Source organism: Mesoplodon bidens (assembly GCF_964165515.1).
Source record: "Mesoplodon bidens genome assembly, chromosome: 11".
Classification (NCBI taxonomy): Eukaryota; Metazoa; Chordata; class Mammalia; order Artiodactyla; family Ziphiidae; genus Mesoplodon; species Mesoplodon bidens.
In genome coordinates, this window is record NC_138167.1 from 1,280,334 (window position 1) to 1,296,893 (window position 16,560).

Genomic DNA, 16,560 nt, shown 5'->3' on the forward strand with positions numbered 1-16,560 from the left:
AAAAAAGAAAAAGAAAAAATAGAAAGGCTCCCTGGGATGGCTGCTTGGTCCAGGCATTTCATTAATTCAATTAGGCTACATGTTAATACATTTCAGGTGCCAGGGAATTCTGCAGTGTTGCCAAGAGCACCAGGTTAGGAATTAGGGCCCAGCTGCCTGTCTCCTTGTGGGTCCTGGGCTAGCTCTCAATGCCTGTAGGTCCAGTAGAGTCTCTGGACCACCAGCGCAGGGTTCCCTTATGTCCTTGATGAGGGTGTGGACAGTGGTCCTAGCTCCACCCCAGACCAAGTGAATAAAAATTTCTGGCGTTGCAGGTCTAGGACTCTGCATTTTCACAGCACACTAAGGTTTAGGACCTGCTCATGATTTGGAGGTCCTTATCTGGACACACAGGAGCTGGGGGTCTGACTGCCACACTCTCTGCTCAAACAGTCTACGGTTCTGAGCAGAAGCTTTTTTTTTTGCTTCGCCGCACAAGCTTGTGGAATCTTAGTTCCCCGACCAGAGATCGAACCCTGGCCCCTGGCAGTGGAAGTGCGGGGTCCTAACCACTGGACCGCCAGGGAAGTCCCCAGAAGCTCAGTTTTCTAGGGTGGCCTCCACATTCTCCACCCACTTCCCACTGCCTCACCGGCCACGCCACAGGCAGCTGCCAATTCACCAGGATCCCACAAGCGTGTGACAATAACTCTAACTTCATCCCAACCCGTTTTGAAAATTAAATAATCCCGAGACCGGGTTGTCAGCGGCTGCAACAATCACACGGGTGTTTGAACATATAACCTGCTCCCCAGTTGGAAGGAACACATTGACTATTCGCCCATTCCCTTGCCAGGACTCTGCAGGAGTAAGCTCGGCATGACAGGGGTGATCCGTCTCCCTTTGTGATCACGAGGCCACTTTTTGGGATTGTGGGCAAGTCACTCCCAACTAACTTTTTTTTTTTTTTTTGCGGTACGCGGGCCTCTCACTGTTGTGGCCTCTCCCGTTGCGGAGCAGAGGCTCCGGACGCGCAGGCTCAGCGGCCATGGCTCACGGGCCCAGCCTCTCCACGGCATGTGGGATCCTCCTGGACCGGGGCACGAACCCATGTCCCCTGCATCAGCAGGCGGACTCTCAACCACTGCGCCACCAGGGAAGCCCCCAACTAACTTTCTGAAGTGTCTGAGGATGAACTGGGTCTCAGCTCTTACGCACTTTGGGCACCTGATACAAGGTAACTCTCGGCGTCTGTGGACCAGTGATGTAGGCAAGGGCAATGAAGCCAGCCAGTGCTTCAAAACCCTGACCGTCACGGTTGATTTGGGTGACTGGTTGGTTTATTTGGTTAAATGCCAGCGATTGAAGCCAAGGACATGCTTTTGATCTTTTGTAGACCAGTTGGTTTAAACACTTTCTCTCATGGACCATTCCTCTTGAAAATGTCGACCAATCTGAGTAACCGTGCGAGGAACAATTACAGGGAACACAGCCCTACGTCGGACGTTCCTCGGTGTCGGGTCAGGAGGTTCTTCTTCAGGTACTAAAGACACAGCAGGATATGGGACCATGGATACCCTCAGGCAGAATCTCTTTTACACTGTTCTGCAGCATCATTTGCTCATTCTAACCAAGTTAATTCCGTAATCCCATCACTTCCCCAGAAACAAACTTTTCTAACGTAAAACTGGTGTCTTTCCTGGCTTCTGGCTCGCTGGACAGCCTGTCTCAGTGTCTCTCCCAGAAACTCCCACCTTTTCTAGGGTGCCTGAGCTCTGCCTTATTCCCTCCTGTCCCAGATACTCCAAAACTGAAGTTCTGGCCCCCAAACCGGACATGGCAACACGGAGAAGCCAGCAGAGGGCATCCCCAACGCCTGTGGTCACCAAGGACCCAGGAAGACTGGTGGGAGGTAAAATGCGGAAGAAGGGAGGAGGAGGTAAATGTGAAGTTTAACCCTAAGTCTCTGAATTCTGTTCAGAGCAGTGATATTAACGGCCATCGTTTAACACTGTGTTGCCCTTGGGGAGAAGGCGTGCATGCACGCGTCACCTTATGAATTCTCACAATGTCCCCCTGTCCCTGAAACACCAGACTAGGGCTCTGAAACGTCTCCATTCTCTTGCCCTCTTCTGTGCGTGCACCGTGTAGCAGGGTTCCAAGGATCAGGTCGAAAATAAAAGGACCCATGAAACATAACCGTGTGTCCAAGTAAGGAAAGAGAAACTTCAGTGGAGGGTGTTTAATGTCAGAGGGAAACTACATCTGGGGCACAGGTGAAGAGCCCGCAACAGGCCGGCCGAGCATGGCCGCACCTGCCCCCGCTTCCTGCAATGGGGAGGGCCGGCAGAATCATCAGAGCGTCCGCTCCCTGCGCGGGGGCACGGTGCCATCCGCCCTCGCCAGCCACCACCTGGCTTTCTGCAGCTCGGGCACAGAGAGTCCATGTCTTTCCTGACACATCAGATCAAACGACCCCTCCCTCCTGGTGCAGGAGCCAGTGAATCGCGGAGGAAAAGTAATTCTCGTTGGAAAGGCAGGCCCCGGAGTCTGGGGAGGAGCTGTCCCCCTGTGGCCCCCAGAGACGGCGTGGGGCCTGTCCTCTTTCCTGTAACTGTGGATTCTGCAAGTACGCACACGGACGAAAGTGCAAGGAGGCACTGGGCCTCTCATGGAACCAGTCGGTGTTCTGGACGAGACCCGGAAGATGCCAGGCGTGAGGCTGGGTTCCCGCCACTCCACGGGGCCGCCTGGCCCAGAGGCCAGGGTCGCAGGGCAGTCACCCGCCCAGCAAAGACTCCAGACATCATCAAGTTCCCCCTCCAAGCACCACCTCTGTCCTCAAGGCCGCGGTGGGTAGACAGGGAACATTCCCAAGCCCCTACCTCTTGAGACTCCCCACCAGAGGCGGGGACAGAGCCCTTTTCCCACCCACTGGGAGCAGAGAACCAGCAAAATCCAGTCCTCCAAGATTTCCAGCGTCTCTTAAATAGGCTCTTCCTTTCCGTTTTCTTCCTTCAATTATTTACCATCCATCCTTTTCTTTATAGAAATATAAAATAGATTTATATAGATTTATATCCTATAGACTCTGTGCGGCAGCGCGGAGGAGAGCGGCCCTGGCTACTTGCAGACGAACTGGTCCACGACCTGCGTGCACTTCTTGCAGCGGACGAAGCAGCACCAGTGGAACTTGCAGTGGCAACGCTCGGTCTGCACACTCTTGAACTGGTCGTAGCCGCGGCCGCAGCACATGAGCGCGCAGCCGTCCAGGCCCTCGGACGTCTTGTTGCACAGGCGGCCCTGCGTGCCCAGCGAGCCCGTGCTCTGGTCGCGCAGGCAGTAGTCCGGGCTGGGGTCCACGTAGACCAGGTCCTCGGGGGTGGGCTGCTTGAAGCGGCTGTTGACCAGCTCCAGCTTGCCCCGGCGGGTGATGCGCATGGCAGCCGCGCTATCGTACTTCTCCTTCAGCTGGTCCCCCACCTTGCGGAACTCCGCCAGCTGCAGCCAGCAGGTTTTGAGGCTACAGGACCCCGAGACGCCGTGGCATTTGCAGGCCACGTCTGCCGCCTTATACACAGCCTGCGGGGAGAGGGGGAGGAGAGAGAAGGGGATGAGAAGCAACATCCCTGACGGAAGATGCCCGGAGGCTGGCTAGGGCGAGTGCAGGAGAGGGCCGGCGGGGTGCGTGTGCGGAGGGCCGGTTTCCCAACCGAGTCCAAAGGTCTTTCCAGGTTGAAAGTGGATTAAAGGAACAGCACATAGAAGACTTCTGGGGAGGTGACGGCCACGTCTGAGTCACTACCAGGATGGCACACTTGCCCTTTTTGTTACCCATTTATTATCACCTGAAATTTGTCACAAGAAATGTGTCATCGTTACCAGCAGGAAGAAAAAAAAAAGGCTATTTCTATCTTGATCAAAGTCTCAAACAAATAAAAACCAACAACATGAGTCTAGCTTTTACATGATATGGAGCCCAGTCCAGAAAAAAGAATCAGCCGTACCGGGAGCCTATAACAGAGACCGCTGGCACGGCCCTGGCTAGCCGAAAGCTATCCACAATCCTGTCAAGTCCCCTAAGAATTAGACGGTCCCTTTTTCTGTGTTAACAGTTGGTCACTAGCTCTACAGAGTCATCGGAGCCTCACCATAAGCCACAGCACATCTGTGACAAGACACCCCCTGGGAGTGGCTGGGATGCAGGGGAGGGGCAGGCCCTCTGCGACGGGAGAGCAGACCCGTGGGTCCATCTTCGGGCGGATGTCTTGGGAAACAAATCCACCCAGAAGTCACTGAACCACAAACATGGGAGGGGACCTGAACGTGGGCTACTCCAAATCCAAATGGAAAAGCAAGAGCAGACCAGAAAGCTGCTTACAAAGTGCCTTTCAGCGAAAGCATACGGATGCATTGTGTCAGCTAGCCCTGGCAGCCGGCCCAGAAGTGCAGATGGCAGGATAAAGATGCAGGTCCGCCGCCCAACATTTTCTTCTGCCACAGCTATTGTCACCGACGCAGGCCGGACTCATTTGTCAAGGGTTTCTCTCGGCTTTCTTTTCAAGAGTCCCCAGATTGTGTCTTTATTCAGCACTGTGGCCGGGACCACTGCAGGTGCAAGAGAGAGCTTCAGCTGCATCTGCTCATATTACTCCTGTCCAAACTCTTCCTGATTTTTTTCTGGTACAGAACTATTCCCACTATTTTAGGGTGGAGAAACTGTCACTCTACATGAGGCTCAATAAGCTGTGCAAGGGCCACCCAGGAAGGATTGCTCACCAAACTTGGGGCTTAAAAACGGATTAGGGTGGAGAAGTCAGGCAGGCCCCTCCCCAAGGTTAAAGGCACCAGCACTTGGCTGGCAGCTCCAGACCGAAGGCAGAAAGGAACTGACACCCCATTCCGACAGGGACTTCAAAGACGGGGCCCGCAATCGTCCTCGGGCGCAAATCCCCCGGGTCTGAGCTGGAGCCTGACATTCCTTGGAAATGGTCCTTGGTTTAGAGAAGGATGTCAGGCAGCTGGCGCTGTTAGAAGAAGGAGGAAACATTAAGGGCCTAAAACTGTGTACCCGACGCTGAGTGACTGGGGGTGAGGGGTGGATAAGCATCTCCACGGGGAGATTTGGGAGGGACAGGAATTTTAGTAAAACAAATCCGGAAGGGAGAGCGTCACTGACCCTCACTATTTAGACGTCCATTCCACCTTCTTCTAGGAAGAAAGACACCGTAGAGACGGTAATGTTTGTGTTTGAAATATTTTACTGTTGCTAATATACAGATGCTCCTCTTGCAAGAGAAGGAGGTTGGTGATTTTGGCCCTTGCTGCGAACTGAAAAAGCAAGAGAATGTTTAAAAATTTTTCTTAGGTCTACATCTCACCCCCTGGCAGAGCCCTTTGCCCCTCTCCCGCATCTAACGGTGTGACGGAGCTTGGTCACTGGCAGGAATGCCACAAGGACGAGGCAGCTTTCATCTGGAAAATGCTCAGAGGCCCTTGAGTGACAAGGCAGTATCAACCCACCGCCCCTGGCTTCAGTATTGTAAAACAGGGTCACTAGAGGCTCTCAGAGGCCAAGAGACATTTCTTGCAAAGTATGCCCGAGATTTACTCTGTGGTCAAGATGTCAGATCCTAGATATCCTACCCTTTAAAAAGATCTGGTTGTAAAACGACCACCGCTTAGTCCTTCCTGAGGAAGGTTCTGTGTAGGTGTCAGGAGGTGGGAGGTGATTGATGGCGAGCCCTGCTCCTTGCAGGGGGGATAAGAGGATAAGACATAGAGAGGGACAGAGACTCCCCACCTGGAGCAGATGGAGGCCGGGGAGAGATAAAGGGCTGTGCAGAGGTGAGGAGACCGCAGGAAGACAGAGGAAGCCGGGGAGGGGGTAGGGCAGGCTGATGGAAGGCGCAGCCGAGATAAGGGCTGGAAAAAGCAAACAAACAATTAAGGGTGAAGAAATGAGGAGCCAGCAGAAGTGGGGCCGGATGAGGACGAGCGACTGGGCAACTCCGCATCTGCCCCTGGGCCCCAGGCACGGCTCCGAGCAGAGACAGGAAAGCCTTCCTGAATTTGACCCTCTTGCTAGGAGGCCACGGGGAATTTTCCCTGCACTGTCACGTGCAGAGGTCCCAGGGCACCCCTCTCCTCAGGAGCTGGAGGAAGCAAAGTCTAACACCTCAGCCAAGTCCGCAAGGCTCCACGGCGCTTCAGACGCAGAGACTGCCAGCCACGGGGGATGGGAAAGATTGTGGGAGTCCGTGGTGTTTGAACCGGGACCTCGAAAAATGGGTAGAATTTGAGCATTCAGGAGATAAAGCGAAGGCCCTGACCTTTTTTTTTTTAAATCAGTCTCTCACGGTTAGACTCCCAAAGACTGGCAAACAGAGAGGAAGTCGTGGGAGACTGAGGCAGCTCCACAGATGCCCTCAGAGCAGAAGAGTTCTGGTCTCTCCACCCGGATTTATAGCACAATAGCCACGGATCAGAGCGACGGCCCGAACTCCTGACACGCCACAGCTGACCACCCGTATCTGGCTAAACAAAACTAGCCTCTGGACGTGCGCTCTGCAAGGAAGATGCTGAGCAATGACCAATTCTAATTTTGAGTTGATGTCACGCTAGTGATGGCGCTAGGTTTACACACGGGTACCACGTTCTACCAGCACCACAGGATGCTAAGTCATAGAAAAGGCATTTCCAACCCCCTTTGTTCGATATGTGCTCCTATGAAATGAGTTAATTTTTTTTTTTTTTTTTTGTGCGGTACGCGGGCCTCTCACTGTTGTGGCCTCTCCCGTTGCGGAGCACAGGCTCCGGATGCGCAGGCTCAGCGGCCATGGTTCACGGGCCCAGCCGCTCCACGGCATGTGGGATCTTCCTGGACCAGGGCACGAACCCACGTCCCCTACATCGGCAGGCGGACTCTCAATCACTGCACTACCAGGGAAGCCCACGAGTTAATTTTTTAAGAAATTACTATATTAACACTTTTTAGAAGTATATCCATATCCATATCCTGAATCACCAATGAACCAACATTAAATTTCTGAATTTACTTCTCCTCCAGAAACTGCTGCTCCTGTTTTGTCGTTAGCTCATCTTTGGCCTCACTAAGTACCTTGCTGGGCCCCGAGCCCGGGCTTGACACAGACCTGAGTGTGGACAGCTCTCCCAGAGAGAGGTCTGTGTCGTTTCCTGAGAGGTCTGTGGCCCCGGCCCTTTGCCAGGAGGGCCTCCTGCCACCCAGCACTCGGGCCTCAGACCTCTGTCCAGGGAGATCTGGACGCACATCCACAGTGGACGCCTGAAGAGTGGAAGACAGAGCTTCTGGCTAAGTGAGGCCTCCAGTCGGTAGCAGAGGCAGACCCCGTCGGGGCAGAGCCTGCTCAGGAGAGAGGAGCAGGCCATGTGCTCAGACATGGGGGCCTCCCGAGCAGGTGCCGGCAGATGAGGCCCGAGCTCCCCGCACCTGTGCAGGAAGCCCAGAGCCCTGGCCCAGGTGTGCTCTGCACAAACGATAAACTCAGCTCTCCCCAAATCTACATTTTAGTCTCCACTGAAATTGAGGCTCAGAAGACCCTCGCCTCTTACCTGAGATTGATGAGACTGGGCCTTCAGAGGATGGTTGCCTTCCACACTTCCGCTTAGGTTAAAGCACCCAAGTGTGTTTGCCATCAGTACTGAAGTGTGCTTTTGGACTGGGTCTCGGGATATGCATGATGGCAGCCCTGAAAAGTCGGCTGTGCTTTACCTGAGCCTCTAACAAACCACAAACCCTAGACGAGGTCTGATGGCCTAAACTTCCAATCATCCTAGCTGTTCAAATGCCACAGGAGGGGCAGTCAAGACAAGAGGTGTCTGGGATTCTGATGATGAGACTGCACCTGAGTCCTACAGGCACGGATGTCCTGTGGAGAAGTAGATAAGGCTACAAGAGTGACAGCTGCGTGTGTCTCGCGGGAAACGGAGCCTTTGGAAATCAAGGATGAGTTCCACAGTGTGGGAATCTAGGTCAGCACCGTAAGAATCTCTGTGGTCCGACTCAACCCCTTCCTGCACCAGCCGCCATCGCACAGCAGAGCCCAGGAACAGCCGATGGTCTGTCTGCGGGGGTGGGGTTCTTCATCTGGGTGTGTGTGGGGGCGGGGCCCTCCACCCAGGTGTGTGTGTGGCAGGCCCCCCTATCCAGGTGTGCGTGTGGGTGGGGCCCCCTGTCCAGGTGTGCATGTGGGCGGGGCCCGCCGTCCAGGTGCGCGTGGGGCGGGGTCGCTTACCCTCCGGCCGGCCTCGTTGTTCTGCAGGTTCATAAGCACGCGGCCCTGCTCCTCCGAGCCCTTGGCGAAGTTCTTCTCGCGCTCGCGGGCGTCCACGAACTCCTTGGCGAAGCGGTAGCCGTAGTCCACGTTGTCGCCGCAGCCGCCCCACAGCCAGTCCCGGGGCAGGTCCTTGGGCCGCGCGGCCCGGCTGCAGCCGCACGTGGACAGCTCCCCCTCGCGGCAGGCACGGCTGATGGCGTTGACCACCCCGGCCGCGCTCACGGCGTAGGTGAAGGCCGTCTCCCGGCTCCCTGCGGGTGGACAGGAGACGGGTGAGGCCCCTGCCCCCTGCCGCCCCGCCAGCCCGCACCCCGGGAGGGGGCACCTCTCCCTGCCGAGGCCCCCCGGGGTTAGAAAGCGCCCTGGACTAGGAACCGAAGTTCCTGGACTCGTCTGCCCGTGAGCCCCTTCAGCCCCGACCTGCACCTCATCCCTTACGGAGAGGTCACCCCGGCTGTGCCTTCCTAGGAGGCCGGTCTGAGCGGACGGGAGGGGGGGCATGGAGGCACTGGTGGACCAGGTGGCACGGCCGGAACGAGACTGGGCACAAGTCATGGGACCCACGGTGCAGCTCTATCCTGGCAAACACGTCTCCCTCACAGGTCTGTTGCTCACCCTCCACGAGTCACACGTCTGTCTTTTTACGCCTGCGTTATCTAGCTGGACAGCGGCCGAGACCAGGAGTAGAAATGAACTAGGATGACAACATCCAGAATCGTCTGAGCCGTTTCCCTCTGTCCCCCGAGGTCCACACTCCCTCCCAACCCGACCGTACTGGGGGACCACCTCCACGGACACTCAGCACGGTCTTTCTAAATATCCAGATCATTTCCTGTAAAAAATCCAAACTGTGTACTTTCTTGCTATAGTGAACCACTTAAGAACCCATATGATGGATGTCCTACTTCAATAAAAACGTTGATAAAAAAATAATACTCAGCCACCAGGGACATGCAAATCAAAATCACAAGACATCACTTCACACCCACGAGGATGGCTATAATCAAAAAGGCAACTAATGACAAGTTGATGAGGATACGGAAAAACCGGAACCCTCATGTGTTGCTGGTGGGGACGTTTTAAGGCACAGCTGCTTTGGAAAGCAGTCTGGCAGCTCCTCAAAAGGTTAAATGTAGAACTACCATATGACCCAGGAATTCCACTCCTAAGAGTAAGTATATCCAAGATAAATGAAAACATATGTCCACAGCAAAGCTAGTAAGTGAATGTTCGTCGCAGCATTATTCATAATACCCAAAAAGTGGAAGCAACTCATATTGTCCATCAGTGAATGAATGGGTGAACAAAGGGTGGCATTATCCACGTGATGGAATATTATTCAGCCATAAAAAGTAATGAAGTGCTGCGGACAGGCTACAACATGGTTGAACCTTGAGTTATTATGGTAAGTGAGCCACTTGGCATTTTGTATCTGTATTGAACAGACACAAAAGGCCATGTATTGTATGATCCCGTTTATATGAAATGTCCACAATATGAAAACTCATAGAGACAGAAAGATTAGTGCTGTCTAGGGTTTGGGGAAGAGGGAGAAGAGATGGGGAGTGACCACTTGTGGGTGTGCAGTGTCTCTATAGGTCTGTGAAAATGTCCTGAGATAAGAGGGTGGTGATGGTTGCACAATCTGGTGCATATACACTGAACTGTACACTTCAAAATGCTGAATTGTACCCCATGTGAATTACATTCAGTAAAGCTGTTATGAGAAGTGATAAATACTACTCGTATTGACTCAGGTATGGAGGGAGGGGAGGCATTCTTAGCAGGGAACTGAGTGAGACTCAGTCCTGATCTCAGCGATTAAACCAGGCAGGACCTTCTGCTCCCCACGCGCCCTCTCTTCTGAGCCTCCAAGGTCAGGGGTAGCCATCCCACGATCCTGTCTTGGCAGGTGGTGAGGAAGGCAGTCTGCAGCCACTGCACCTGGCCCTACTTCTGGATGGTCTAGGCACAGCACAGGGAAGTTTGCAACCAGAACAGACAGGGCAAGTCAGTTTTTCTCCAGTAACCAGGGGTCAGGAGAAGCACCAGGAAAAACCAGGTGACGTGGGAAGCCACACTCATGATTCAGCCCTCGGGACTGATGTTTGAGCCAGTGTGAACCACAGCCAGAGACAGGATCTATGGGTCTAGGGAGTTAGACTATGCGAGCCCCCAGGACGGTACGATGGCCAAGGGGTCTTAGGGAGGAGGGCCTGAGCACCCCTTTGAAGGAGTCATGCCTGAGAAGTCTCCCTAAAACAGTTCCTCAACCCCCAACCTGGCATCCAGGGACAGGGAGGAGAGTCTGAAGCCGGGCCCAGATCTACACTCCATCCGCTGTGAGCATCGCTTTTACAACATGCCTTGGAGAATCGGGTTGGGTTCCCAAGGCCACCCACTCCATCTTTTTAAAATGACTCTAATCACCAGAATGTTCTTTCTCAGAGTAAGCTGAAAGATGCCTCCCTATAACTTCCCTCTTCTGGAGCTAATCCCTCTTCCATTTGACAGCCCTTCAGGATTTGAAAACAACGAATATGCCTTTTATTTTCCAAGCTACATATGTCTGATTTCTTCCACCACCGTTCTTTTCTTTAGCAAACACGCTTTGCAGAGCTGAGTCACCCCTCTCAGAACTGCCTTTTAAAAGAACGTTCCTGCAGGTGAGCGTGTAATCCTGCAGACGTCAGGGCTCTGAGGGTCCAGCCCACCATGTAGTTGGATCCCGGTCTGTCCCAGTGAATCCCCTCAGGAGCCCCCGTGGTCACTCTGTCTCCTTTGGTTGGGGGCATCACTCGGCCCCGAGCGCAGGCAGCTGCCTTCCTGGGGCAGCACGTGGGCCTCAGGGAAGCCTCAGGACAGACCTCGTGCTGCTCTCAGCAGCAGAGAACTGGGGGCGTCTCTATATGTGAAACAATACAGAGAGGATAAAGGCTGATAAACCAGCAGCCAGGGAGCTCCTGAGAGGTCGTGCATCTTCCCAGGACACAGGGACAGCAGGACAATATCACATCCTCTGTTCCACAGCTGCCCAGCTACCCGTAGGAGCCTCCCTGGCCTCCAGGCGAGGGGCCTGGTGCCCTCCAGGCCGCTCTGCTGCCCTCTGGTGGTGGATGCTTGCAGTGGCTCAAAGGAAGGAGTCTCAGAAGCCACCCGTGCCAGACCCAGGGAGAGGACTCGCCAGAATGCCTGGGCCCGGCGGGAGGCGGGAGGCGGAAGGACAGCTTCCCAGGCAGCATAAGCCTGCAGGGAAGCTGCAAAAGGAGACGGTGAGAATAAGGCAAACAGAGGGGTCCTATTTGTAGCAGAGTAGGGCAGAGACTGGTAGCGTCTGCTTTCACTGGTCACTCCACCACGCAGACCTGCACCCCATGGAGTTTCTGTTCCCGACACACCTTCTTCCCTAAAGCAAAGCCGCACTTTGGGGCCTTCAGGCAACAAAATTACATGAAAAGGATCTGGCCGACATCAGGCATTCACTAGGTCCCAAAGAAATATTAGTTCCCTGACAGTGATTAGGGGATGCCTCTCTCTACACCTGGGCCATCGTAGTTTCCTCACCTGAAACCCAGCAGGCAGGGAGGAGAGTGGCTAACCAGGACCCTTACCAGGGAGAAGGCACAGGCACTAGGCGTATTTGAGAAGAAGTGATCAACTATGAATGAATCCCATTTGACCCCCAGGCCTATTGTCTTGGGAAAGTTGCCCAGCAGGACTGTTACAGGAACTCATGAGCATTCCTTTCAAGGACCTTGAGTTGATGCTGAAGGAACAAGAGAGAAGCAAGGTTCAAAGTGTAATTTCCCTGGACCTCACTTCTCAATGTGGGGCAGGGAGGGAGGGGAAAGGGGTCAGGAGAGGGCGGGGCCTTCACAAAAGAGGCGCAGAATCCCCAACTCCCCTGGTCCCAGCCTGCTGGAAACCACAGCCTCAGGGAACTGCAGAATGTTGCCTTTGGGGGGGAAGCTGTTTGGGGAGAATGTGAGCCGGGACGTGGTGCTCTAACACCTTCCTTTTATGGCCCTGGGGATAAGAACCAGTAGAATAGGGCCGGATTTCTCAATTTCTTGCCAGGGAGGGGAGGATTGCATTTCAAAAGGACCTAAAACAATTAGACCCCAGATCACACCTCCATCTAAGCAATAGGGTAGCCAAAGAATCCTCGGCCAGGAGTGGGAGAGGGGCCAGGACAGGAATCCAGGCAGGGGTGGCCCTCTCATCTTCCTCCTTCGGTCTGCCCCTCCCAGCCCTCATTTTCACACACATCCCCTTTCAAATGAAAAAGCCGGGACTGGATCTGGGTCGGGTTAATGACAGCCATCGCCAATTTGGCCCAAAGTTTCTCTCTCTCTCAGTGTCCAAGTGGAAGAGGCAAAACTCTCCAGACACTCAGGGCTGCAATTTTCAGCTCTCTGCCCACAGCTCTCGAGGAGGCCCTGGAGCTGAGACAGGGGTCAGTCGTGGTGGGCGGGCTTCCCGATCCGCTCTCTCTCAGCTTAGACCCCTGCCCCCTGCCCAGAGGGAGCGCCTCTAGGCTGCCTGCTCGGGGCAGGGCGGGAAGCAGAGGGCCAGCTGACCCCGGCACTGGGCGCCAGCACGCCACCCGAGACCACCCCCTTGCACGCCGGTCCCCGTGGAGCCCTGGCTCCCAGGCCGGGAAGCACAGCTGCTCCAGCCCCACGCCCCACTCACCTATCTGCATGACTCTCCCGAAGACGGAGGCATCGTCCACGGTGCTGCAGTTCCACCGCCGCTGCCGGAACTGGTGCTGGCACTCCCTGATGCCCGTCCTGGCCCCCTCGCCTATGTAGGCCATGTGTTCCTGGTACAGCTGGCACAGCTTCCGCTGGCCGGCGGAGAGCCCGGGGAGCTGGCTGCACACGGGCTGCGCCCCGATGATGAACACCTCAGGCCTCTGCACCGGGTTCATAGCCAAAGACCTGCAGCAAGAGGGCCAGGAGTGAGCGTGGCCCAGGGGCAGCGGCAGGCCTCGTACCTGACGCCCTCCCAGGGGGGTTTTCTGCGGGCAGGCCCTGAGCCGGGGGCTTGGGAAGGAAAGTCACCCAAAACCGAGTTCCTGCCTTCAAAGGGAAACTGAGGCACGAACGCAGGAGACGCGTGAGATGTCGAGTGCCCGAGACCACCTTAGGCGTCTGGATCCACAGTGACCAGACAGGGAGGAGTGCTCCGAGCTGGGAGAAGCCTTCAGGGGGGATGACCGGAGTGGCCTGCAGGGTGGGCGCGCTGTGCGTGAGGCCGCTTCTCTGCAGAAGGAGCGGCCAGGCCACTGTGGCCCAAGTGCAGGATGTGTGCGGAAAGCAGTCCATTCCTTTCAAGAGAACTGCCCTTAGGCCTTTAAAATCAAAACCAATTTACGTACATGGCCGTATACTCTAAAAGTTTGCACTTCCTTCTCTGCCACACGGCCCCTGCCCCTGCCCCGTAGGGCACTCCCACTCATCTAGCAGATATACTAAGGTGCTAAGTCAGAGGGGAAGGCTGTGGTTGTGCCATCTGAGCAAAAATGAGACCAGAGCACGGACCATGCCAAACAGGGGGCGGGGGGCATGCCTGCCATTCCCCTGTCCACCTGCCAGCGACAGTCATCTTAACGACACAAAAGGAAGCCACACACGCTCCTGCAAAGGCCTCATCTGGTCTTCAGACTTAGAAACCGGGAATCCCACTCTCCTTGCCCTCACCAGCAGGAAAAAAAAAAATCAATATTCGTATTGATCCGAGGGCAACCAAAGAGCTCTTTCCAACAACCCATGGAGACGGAGGAGGTCCAGGGAAAGCGGACTGCGGACAGGATCAGAGAAGAAGCCAAAGGAGCTAATCCTCTCTCCTCAGGGAACCTTTACATAACTCTGGGGGCTCGAGAGAGAAAGAGCTGTGCCCGTTCTCCTGGGGTTGCTGAAAAGGGAACGGCCCCTTCTCCGCTCTCCTATGGCCCAGGGGGCCAGGCTGGGAGGGCTTCAGCCCGCACTCACCACCAGGAGCTGGCCGCGGCCCGAAGCGGGGCCCAGCAGGCGAACAGCGCAGCAGCAGCAGCGAGCAGGGCAGGCGGGCTGGGCATGGTCCGCCCGCGCCCCCCGCAGGGCCCGGGGAAAACCCCGGGGACCGACGGCTTCCGAGACGGGCTCCCTGGAGAGAAGAGGCCAAAGGGAGCAGTCAGTGTGCGACGCAGACCAGGGGGAACAGGAGGGCCTGCTTCCCAGGGAAGGTCCATCTCTCCCCAGCCTCCCGTCCCACCCTCCCCTTCTCACCCTGGGGGTCGCTCCAGCCTGGGGAGCCCTGCTTGGGACATGCTGCTTAAGGAAACAGGGGACTGAGAGACCAGGAAAGGGAGGAAAGCAAGGCATTTCCAGAGCAGAGCCGCTCCGGGCGGCATTTAGAGAGATGCTTTGGCTGCTGCTATGCACACCTGCCCTCCTTCCAGAACGTCCAAAGAGACAGGACCATCCCATCGGCTCCTCCCAGGGATGTATCTGTTGCGTGGAGCTAAAAACACCTGGCGAGTTGATTACCTACAGCCAAACAGGAGCCTTCGCTCTCAATCTGCACCCTTCTCCCGCTAAACGCGTTTTCCAAATCCCAGCCCGAGTCCACCAGGGCAGACAGTGGGAGAAGGGAGGGACTTTTCATTTTCTCGAGCCAACTCCTCTGGGAAATGTAAAAGCTGCCCCCAGGCTGTGCCAGCGGTGTCCCCTCGGCAGCCCATGCCTCCTCTGTGCCCTCCAGGAGGGATGGGTTTGCCACCCTCGCATCAGACCGCCTGTTCCCAGAAAACAGCTTTCCCAGAGCCCCTGGAGACAGACGGACCCTGGAGCAAGCCTCTGGCAATCCCACCTCCTCTCCTCCCTGAGCCCCCATCCAGGGCGTGACCACACCCCCAGGGCCCCTCAGCACCCCACCTCAACGAAACGCCCGCCCCCACACTCCGAGACCACCCCCATCTCACCGAGCAGCACAGGGCCTTCTGGCTCTCCGGGAGGGGCCCTGGGTCATCAGCCTGGGAGATATCTCTGTCCTGGGGCCACCAGGAGAGGAAGGTGGCCGAGCAGGGCCCGGGGGAGCTGGGGCACAGCTGTCCCCACCCCCTCCGGGCTTTTCTTCGGGAGGTCTCCGTTGGGGTGGGGGCACCCGCGGGCAGGTGTGTCGGGCTGGTGGGGGTCAGATCAAAGCCCCTTTGTCATGCAGAGCTAGCTCGGAAATGATCCGGCCTGGCGGCCGCCGGCAACACACCCTGCTTTCCTAACAGACCTCGCCTCCTCTGAAGAGGCCCTCCCCCCCATAAATCCTCCCCGTCCCCCAGGGCAGGAGGTCTGTGAATGCACCGACAGGGCCCAGAGATGGAGCAGAGATAGGGCTGGCACCAGAAGCTAATGGCTTTATGGAGGGGAGGGGACCAGGGCCAGAGTGGGAGGACAGGAGAGAAGCTTCAAAGAGTTTCCTTGTGCAAACACCCTCCACCCCACTAGCAGCCCTTCTTGGGGACTGGTGGGCCGGGGCCACTCCCCGTGGTCCTCTCCCTCCCCACACCCGCTCCCCGCCGGCCCATCCCCACCACTGGGGAGCTGAGTCCTCTCTCCCAACTGGTGCCACCTCTCATCCCCTGGTCCCTCTCTCTCATTTCTGTGCCACCCTCTCATCAGGCCCCCGTGAAACCTCTCCTGCAAGTCCCAGGTTCACCGGAGGCCACGCTGGGCCCGTTTCCGAGGACAGGAGTCAGAGCGGCTCTGACCGCCCAGCTCCAGCACAGGCGCTAAGGCCAAACTTCCCCGAGCCGCTAATCCCGCCCTCGTAAACATCATCCAAGGCGGGAATCACTCGGGCAGCTGTTCCTACCACCCTGTGCTTTCCAGCAAACTCCCGGCTCATTTAAAATATATGTTTTAGGGCTTCCCTGGTGGCGCAGTGGTTGAGAGTCCGCCTGCCGATGCAGGGGATACGGGTTCGTGCCCCGGTCCGGGAAGATCCCACATGCCGCAGAGCGGCTGGGCCCGTGAGCCATGGCCGCTGAGCCTGCGCATCCGGAGCCTGTGCTCCGCAATGGGAGGGGCCACAACAGTGAGAGGCCCGCGTACCCCCCCCCACACACACACACTATATATATATATATATATATATATGTTTTTAAAACTTAGAAAAGGAAAACAAAAGACCCTAGCACGTGTGGTGGCTTCTTTCTCTGCTTTCCAGATGTCCGGCACCTGAAATTGAACACGTGTCCCCAAAACACACACACAGCAGCCCT

General features: G+C 56.0%; 1 protein-coding gene across 1 annotated transcript in view; it reads right to left on the reverse strand.

Annotated features, from left to right (window-relative positions):
* Positions 1-2,206: 2,206 nt before the first annotated feature.
* The window catches only part of WNT5B (Wnt family member 5B), an 83,169-nt gene continuing 68,815 nt past the window's right edge, over positions 2,207-16,560 (reverse strand). Inside the window, exons 2-5 of the mRNA XM_081248401.1 lie at positions 14,294-14,447; positions 12,993-13,240; positions 8,256-8,548; positions 2,207-3,561 (exon numbers count right to left, since the gene is read on the reverse strand). Coding sequence (XP_081104527.1) covers positions 3,103-3,561; positions 8,256-8,548; positions 12,993-13,240; positions 14,294-14,379 — 1,086 coding nt within the window. The 5' untranslated portion in view covers positions 14,380-14,447 and the 3' untranslated portion in view covers positions 2,207-3,102. The remainder of the gene's footprint in view (positions 3,562-8,255; positions 8,549-12,992; positions 13,241-14,293; positions 14,448-16,560) is intronic.